The 9043-nt window shown below is 34.8% G+C and overlaps 1 protein-coding gene across 7 annotated transcripts in view; it reads right to left on the reverse strand.

The window, feature by feature from the left end:
* LOC132702989 (peroxisomal acyl-coenzyme A oxidase 3-like) overlaps nt 1-9043 on the reverse strand; it is a 113604-nt gene that overhangs the window by 20654 nt on the left and 83907 nt on the right. For all 7 annotated transcript variants that reach the window (XM_060671963.1, XM_060671960.1, XM_060671964.1 and 4 more), the window contains 2 exons: nt 6839-7010; nt 4278-4572 (listed from right to left, as the gene is read on the reverse strand). In XM_060671963.1, coding sequence (XP_060527946.1) covers nt 4278-4572; nt 6839-7010 — 467 coding nt within the window. The remainder of the gene's footprint in view (nt 1-4277; nt 4573-6838; nt 7011-9043) is intronic.

Raw genomic sequence — 9043 nt, forward strand, 5'->3', positions numbered from 1 at the left:
AAAACACTTGGTTAGGATGGGTAGTAGCGGGCTACATCAGTGGACAAGGATCTCTAGTCAAACCTAAGAAAAAGGTGTGCAACCTAAGTATCGGTACAGAGGTACAAGACCAACTGGCCAAGTTTTGGGAACTAGAAAAGCCAGGTGGAGGTCAAATCGAGGGAATGACACGGGATGAAGTTCATTGTGAAAATTTGTTTATGTCAACAACAAGACGTAATCAGGATGGTCGATTTGTTGTTGCAATCCCATTGAAAATGAGTATTGAAAAGTTGGGAGATTCTCGAGAGATGGCATTGAGGAGATTTTACTCTTTGGAGAGGAAATTGGAATTGTCAGGTGCATTATTACTTTCAAGATTTATAAAAGAAGTACAAACTTCCATGACGTTAAATTTCAGGAAACTGTTTTTGTGGAGCGATTCTACAGTAACATTAAGTTGGATAAAATCACCAGCAAATCAATTCCAAGCTTTTGTCGCAAATAGAGTATCTCAAATTCAGTCTATGACGGATCAAGACAATTGGCATTATGTGCGGTCAGAAGAAAACCCCGCAGACTTAGTATCCCGGGGACTTTTTCCTTCCAAGTTGTGTGGAAATAAATTGTGGTTTGAAGGTCCACAATGGTTGTCACAGGATTTCTTTCCAAATCAGGGTGTTAATGTACCTTTAGAGGAACTTCCAGAAAGGAGGAAGCGAGTAAAAGCCTTTTTGAATACAGAGAAGAATAGTCTAGAGATTTTTTCCAGATATTCCAGTTGGACAAAATTGAAACGTGTATTTGCATATTGCTTAAGGTTTACGGCACGTTGCAGAAAATTGGATAGTCACGAATCAAAGAATTTGACAGTGAAGGAATTCCAAGAGTCTGAAAAAATGTTAATAAAGTTCTCACAAGATGAATGTTTCGAAAATGAGCAGAAAATCTTGGAGACCGGTGAGAAGAAAAAAAAGGGTTGGTTGTCAAATTTAAATCCGTTTCTAGACGCCGACGGATTAATCAGAGTAGGCGGAAGACTAGCGCTTACAGAATTTAAATATGACAAAAAATTCCCAATTGTGTTAGACCCAAACCATCCATGTACAAAATTGATTGTTAAGGCAGAGCATTTGAGACTACTGCATGCAGGCCCTCAATTAGTGCTCAGTTCATTAAGGGAAATTTATTGGCCACTAAAGGGCAGAAATGTTGTGAGAAAGATGGTGCATGAATGTGTTGTGTGTTCGAAGGTTCAACCTAGGTCCTTTGAAATACAGATGGGAAACCTACATAAGTCACGAGTGATCCCACAATTTCCATTCAATACCACAGGGGTTGATTATACAGGGCCGTTCAATTTTAAAATAGCTTTGGGATGGGGCACGCGTTTGTACAAGGGGTATGTTTGTTTATTTATCTGTTTTTGCACACGTGCAATACATTTAGAGGCTGTAACAAGGTCTGTCTAGGAGGGGCAAACCAGAAAAAATGTTTTCCGACAATGGTAAAAATTTTGTGGGTGCTCAGACAGAACTGAGAGAGTTGGGAAAATTTTTGCGTAATAATCATGTCAGTTTAAAGACATTGATTGCGACAGAAGGTGTTAATTGGTCTTTTATTCCGGCATATTCGCCTCATTTCGGGGATTTATGGGAGTCAGGGGTAAAAAGTGTAAAATACCATTTCAAAAGAGCTGTGGGCAAGGCAAATTTGACTTATGAGGATTTTTATACTTTGTTGTGTCAAATTAAACTCACGTCCTCTCACTCCAATGTCCTCTGATCCTTCTGACTTGGACGTTTTAACCCCATCCCATTTCCTGATCGGAAGAAGGGCAACCTCATTACCGGACCCACGATTGCTCGAGCAACCTGAAAATAGGCTTGCTAGCTATCAACGTATTCAACAATACCAACAAGGTTTTTGGTCTCGTTGGTCACTGGAATAATACATCGCTGAACTTCAGAGGCGCGTCAAATGGAAGGCTGGCGGGGACACTCTGCAGGAAGGGACATTGGTGCTCGTGAAAGAAGAAAATGTGCCTCCCTTGTGTTGGAAAATGGGACGCATCGTTCAGCTATACCCAGGAAAGGACAACATTAGTCGGGTGGCTGATGTAAAAACGAGTGAAGGTGTCATCAAACGTTCATTCGCAAAATTGTGTCCATTGTTTCACGAAAGTGGGTGAGAAAAAAACTCAGTTCAAGTGGTTTCAAAGGTTGTCTAAGACAAATTGATTTTCAAGAAATGTTTGTTTTGTTGTTTTTTTTTTTTGAAAGAGGGTTCTTTCAAGGCTGGGGGTATGTTGAGTTCAAAATTATGTAAATTTCTTTTTAATTTTGTGTATCTTAAACATGCCGGACATTTCAGTCAATGTGACAACAGGGCGTTGTACGCCAAACCGACAAGGTCTACGTTTCTGCTAGGCTAGTAACAATTTTGTAGCGTTACGGGGTAGACGTTCACGGCATGAGTCGCGACGTCGCCGCAAAGTGAGATACAGTCCATTTATAGAAAAGAAAAATTCAATAAATATTAAGTGATTGAGGAAACGCTTGTATTATTGAAGAAACAATTATAATATAACAATATTATAAATTTTATAATTACATTTTAAATAGTTAAATTAAAGAAATTTGTCACACTTTTGAAGATAATGCAATGTTAGTTTTTCAGGCTACTGTAATGCTTTTTACAAAACTTCTGGATTCCTCCTGCGTCGGATTTTGCTTAGTCGAAATCGCTGACGTTTCGCCAATCATCATGTTGGCTTCTTTAGAGCTTGAAACAGTTTCAGTCAAGCTCAGGATGATTGGCGAAACGTCAGCAATTTCGACTAAATAAAAACCGACGCAGGAGGAATCCAGAAGTTTTGTAAAAAAAAAATAATGCAATGTTGCTTACACCTCGTTCACAACGCAATTCAATAAAACATTAAAAACAAAATTTGTGGCCATTTAAAAAAAATACAGTTACCGCGAATCGATTTTCCAAACTTGTCCATAAACATTTGTAAAATTAAAACTTTGGTACCGTCTTTATAAAATTTAAGGGTGAAGGTGAAGCCGGTTGTTTATAAATCAAATCTGATGACGTTTCGCCAATCATCTTGTTGGCTTCTTCAAAGCTTAACTAAAAGTGGCTCGCATTCTATTCTGTACCTGCTTATATATTGTTGACATTGTCTCGTATAACTGGTTCCCATGTTGGTGAAGGGTAAAGTCCTGAGTCGCGGCTAAGGTTGTTTGGTTGCTTATATATTTCTATGGTTTCTCGGATTTTTCTCTGGTAGAAGAATTGATTACTTTAGTTTTTTCAAATAAGATTCATTGCTCCTCTCGGAAATTAATTTCTGCCACCTTACATAGCAACTATTCATATTTAGGCAACGCCCCTTACTGCACTCGTCACTTGCCTAAATGCATATGAGTTGTGTTGAAAATGTGACTTTTGTAATTGGACGGGCTCAGTACATTCGTTCCATTTTTTTTTGTTATGTTTGTACACATGTCCATAACATATGTTCACAGATTAAGCTAATTTGCACTTTTACTTTTTTTTTGTGAAACAGAAGCGTTAAACGTGTTTTCTGCTGTCAAAAAAAAGTAACAAGGAATATGCTCAAAAAGGTCACAACTAATGACGAATCATGGGTATATGGTTATGACGTCGAAACCAAAGCCCAGTCGTCCCAATGGAAGAACCCAGAATTGGCAATACCGAAAAAAGCACGTCAAGTTCGATAAAATGTCAATGTTTTGCTTACTATTTTCTTTGATTATCGTGGAGTAGTACATCAAGAGTTCTTACCATAAGGTCGTACGGTCAATAAAAAGTATCACTTTGAAGTTATGAGCCGTTTGCGAAGAAAATGTCCAACAGTGTGGGAAAAAACGCACCTGCTCACTCATCGTTGCTTTTTGGCCCAAAACTAAACCACAATTATGCCTCAGCCACCATATTCACCGAATATGACCCCTGCAAATTTTTCTTGTTCCCAAAACTCAAGAAACCCATGAAATGAAGGAGGAAGCAAGGCTATACCAGTGCGTCGAGGATTGGAAAAAACGTTGGCACAAGTGTATTATATCTGGGGGGATTACTTTGAAGGACACAAAATTAATTTTGATAAAAAATTAAATACTTTTTGAAAAAACTTAAGTCACCACCTCGTATATTGTCATCACAACTCTCTTTTAGTCTCTTTTAGTCGGACGCCCGTTGTAAAATTAGTCAACTCGTCAGGCACTTATTACACCACATGATGTCAACGGAAGGCGAATAGAAAAACTTACATGCAATTGATACTCTATTATTGGCAGCTCTTCGTTGTTACCGCCTCCGTCACCATTAGGGGCGAACTGCTTTCTGATTGCGCCATACCTTACTGCTATAGTTACCGCGCATATGATATTGTTCGAGCTCTCCTGCATAATTCCGACTCGGGCAGTTGACAAGTTTTCTAGAGCAGCTCCCAGAATCCGCCCAGGGTCCGAGAAGCTGCTTTCGTATTCCCCGCTAGGGGTTACATCTGCAGTGCGGTTCAGCAGGTTTTCCCTCGGTATTCGATAATCCTTGAACAGAACGAACCTGCAGCAAAGAATCGACAATTCGTATTGGTGATTAAGAACTGAAGTTAAAGCCAGGAACACACTTTCGATACGGGCGGTATTTCGCTTTACGAACTGGTGCTGGAGATATCCGTTTTATATGTCGCAGCGTCTAAAGATCATCAACAGATGTTTTAACGACGTCGTTTCTAGAGATCTTTCAGTATTTTTAAGATGAGAAATGGGCTATCTAATCCAAGTTTGCCACTTGAGGCGACACCAAGAACAGTTAAGTGGTATGTGCGGTCCCTGCTCTTACATGGCTGTGAGACATAGACGGTGAAGCGTGAAGAACGTCGGAAATTGGATGGCTTCGAAATTGACGTCTAGAACAAAAAAATCATGAAAATACGGAAAACAGCCTACCTGAGGCATCTAATGCGGAAGCTTCAATTAACACTTGAGGGAAAAATAGAAGGAAAACAAGGCATGGGAAGAAAAAGTTCTGGCTGTGAAACACTTTTGCTTTTGCGTTTTAGATGCCTGCAAGCTTTTCTGACCCTTTCACCTAAACCTAGAAGCTAATCACATATGTCTTCCGGAATTCTTGTTTGGGATTAAGTTTCTGAATGTTAAACAACCTATATTGCTGCTATAAATACATTTAAAAAACTTGATAGCTGTGAGAGTGATAGTGGCAGAAAAGCTTTTAAAGATCTGATGATCTAAAAATACTTAAGATGACTTTATGTGTGCATCTATTGATTTTGTGAAGATTTTACTCTTTGTTTTTTTAGGAAATTTTGATCTTGATTTCCAAAAAATTGGTTCATTTTTTTCTACTCCTTAAGTTCCACACCTGTGAATTTTTTAAATGTTTAATTGAATTTTTTTTATTTTTTTATTATTGGTTTGTATTTACGGTGCAAATAAACATTATTTTTCTTAGTATTATTATTATTACTCTTATCAAACCTTACCTATGGTGTCAACGGGATCCATTTAACGATCAATATTATTCATTCTTTACATAAATAATTTGTACCATGTAAATACGTCAGGGACAATTATTGATTTTCTGGACGACCAAAGTTTTCTTATAGAAAGATGATTCTTGGGATAATTTTAAAATCAAAGTGGAAAATGACTTCAGCAAACACTTAAGCTGGTTTAAACAGATCATCATCATTTACGGTGAATAAAGAAGAAATGGTTTTTATACCATTTTCGTACAATAAACGGGGTTTACCGAATTTTCACTTTAGATATACAACCAATAAACAATCAACACTATTCAATAAAGTAGACATATAAAATAAAATACTTAGGAATATATAGACACAATCAACACCTAAAAATAAAAAATCTAATGCCAAAATGGAAGTTATGTAAAAATATTTCCTAAGAATTATCGTTTAAAATATATAAATTGCTCTATTTTGGGTTTAAATTATTAAAATATTTAAAAAAAAAACGAATTACAAAACAAAAATAGAGACAAGAGAAATGTTATAACAAATAAGTGTAATAAACAAAAAGGCCATTTTTAAGGCAAGTCTAAGATTTACATGCCTATCTTCATCCAATTTCTATTTTATTATTAACGAGATGCCTTTAAGTTTTCGTCTCCCAAACCCACTTTTCTTTGGATGACCAATCTCAAATCAATACAGGGCAATATGAAGATTTTTTCGACTCGAATTATTGCTGGGTTCAACTCAATTGGAAACGACCATGCTATTTTTGACAGAGTTCGTCAATCCATGAGGAGAAGATTGAATTTCTGGCTACTTTCAACAATTTTAGCAAACTTTTTGTATGATAAATATTCAGTTATTTTTTGTCGAATATAGCCTGTTATGTACTATTATATAAACCATCAATGTAAATGTATTCTCTGAGATCGTTTCTGTTCTTGTCTTGTCAAAAAGGGGACAACAAAATACTTTTGTACAAAATAGAAAACTAACTATGTTACAGTATAAAAACATCATAGGATTTTTTTTTTTTAATGAAAAACCTAAAGTTCAATACTTACAAATTTACGGAAGCAGATTTTTTGTTAAAGTACCTGATGAAGTCAAAAATTGAAAGTGAATAAGCCAAGATTAGGGGTATTATTACGGTATACAGAAACAGGGTATAGAGTTGTAGTAAATAAAAAAAGAATCAATGCCAAACCTGTTGATGTTAAAAGAGGTAATTAAGTATATGGGTATATCCAGTGCTGAGTCATGTGATATAAACGATATCAGTAGCTATTCTCGAAAGTATGTTTCTGGCGTAAGTGTTTTTTTGTGGCGTACCCGTTGTCTATACCGTGCAAACCTATTTTCTCGCCCATGTCCCCCACTGTTATACCCGGATAGGGTATCAAGGTTCTTGGCTCTCGGATAGGAACTAGAAATGCATGTAATCCATGGCACTGACCTTTGGTATACAACTGGGCGAACAGCAACGCTATCGTGCAAGTTTTACCTGAAAAACGGACATGTCAGCTACACGTGTAAACTTAAAAAGCATAAAAACTATCTTGAACATATTTTGAACTTGATGGTGACAGTGATTTAATAAGTGCTGTGCTAAGCGTAATATTAAAATTAATAAAGTTAATATAAAAATACTAAATTTTTCAAAGACTTATGAAACTTTTTTTTTCAGACTACTGTAATACTATTTACTATTTGTAAACTTTTAGTTAATCATCCTTAACAGCCTAACTGACACTGGCTCGCATTCTACTCTTTACCTGCTTATATACTGTTAGAGGGGGCGGAGTTAAAGGAGGGGCATGAACATTGTTTCGGATAACGAGTCCCATATAGGTGAAAGATGAATACTTGAGTTGCGGTTAAGATTGATTGGTTGTTTGTCTATTGATTCTCGAATTTCTCTTTAGTAAAATAATTGATTACATGCAGGAATTTTCGTTTGGTTGATGTCCGGTTTCATGACTGTGTTCCGCAACTGTTGATGATGGGATTCTTTGCCGCATATGCATGGAATGCTGTAATAATTATAAGAGTGATAAAGATAAATTAAGATGCAAGGTAAAGGCATAATCCTGTGGCTCGAAAAAAAAAAAAAGGTCTGCAATGGGCACCATAATGCATACCACACATAACCCTAATCGCTATTTTGTAGTTTATAAATGGTATATTATTTTTGAATGAAACAGTGCAAAACAATACGTTTTAAAGGTGTCGAAATTTATGTAAGATCGCAGTCTTTACAGAGTTCATCTGTATAGTATGACCACGACAATTTGTCATCTATAATGAGACCCACCAGCTTAACATTGTTACCTGCCGCTGACCTCGAGTTAGTCGATATTTTCAAAATTTGGGTTTTATCCTTATTAAAGAGAAGATTGTTGGCACCGAACCATCTTTCGGCTAGGTCTAAAGCAGCATTTGAAATGTCAGATAAAGTTTCAATGCTGCTGCTGGACATAACAAATGTCGTGTGATCCGCAAAGCGGGAACATTTGACAGAAATCATATAATTATCCCAATCATTGAGCACGGCCTTAGACAAATCGCATGGTGTGCAGCACCGAGTCGAAGCCCTCAACCACACCCTCCAAGGCCCTTAATAGGGCTTTAGTGATAGAATGTCCAGCCCTAAAACGAAACTGGTTCTGATTCAACAAATTACGTTTTTCAAAAAAATTGACCAATCTGTGTTTTACAATTTAAAGCCAAAAACGAAATGACAAAAGGAACGCACGAAAAAATCGAAAATCTAACTTCGAATCGACATGAGAGTCTATACTTAGGCCGTAGTTTTGTCTTGTCCCAAGTTGACCTTGAACCGTGTCATAAAATATTAATCTTCTAAATAGTCAATATATGCGTTGCTCTGGTGTATTTTAATGGAATATTCATTGCTTTTACTTTACCGATCCTCAACTGATGTACATTTAATTTAACCGAATGGTTAGCAATGTTTTTTCAAAAGTTCTGTAAAATAATTTTCTGGGTTTTGTTTCCTTAAACATTACATATTCTTTGTAGCATAATTTTATTTTTGATTTGTAAAAATAGCTTCATAAAATTAAGCAGCATATATATATATATATATATATATATATATATATATATATATATATATATATATATTATATATATATATATATATATATATATATATATATATATATATATATATATATATATATATATATATATATATATATATATATATATATATATATATATATATATATATATATATATAAATATATATATATATATATATATATATATATATATATATATATATATATATTATATATATATATATATATATATATATATATATATATATATATATATATATATATATTAATATATATATATATATATATATATATATATATACATATATATATATATATATATATATATATATAATATATATATATATATATATATATATATATATATATATATATATTCGCATATATATATATATATATATATATATATATATATATATATATATATATG

This window comes from Cylas formicarius, unplaced genomic scaffold (genome assembly GCF_029955315.1).
Source record: "Cylas formicarius isolate icCylForm1 unplaced genomic scaffold, icCylForm1.1 PGA_scaffold_6__28_contigs__length_40554024, whole genome shotgun sequence".
Taxonomy (NCBI): domain Eukaryota; kingdom Metazoa; phylum Arthropoda; class Insecta; order Coleoptera; family Brentidae; genus Cylas; species Cylas formicarius.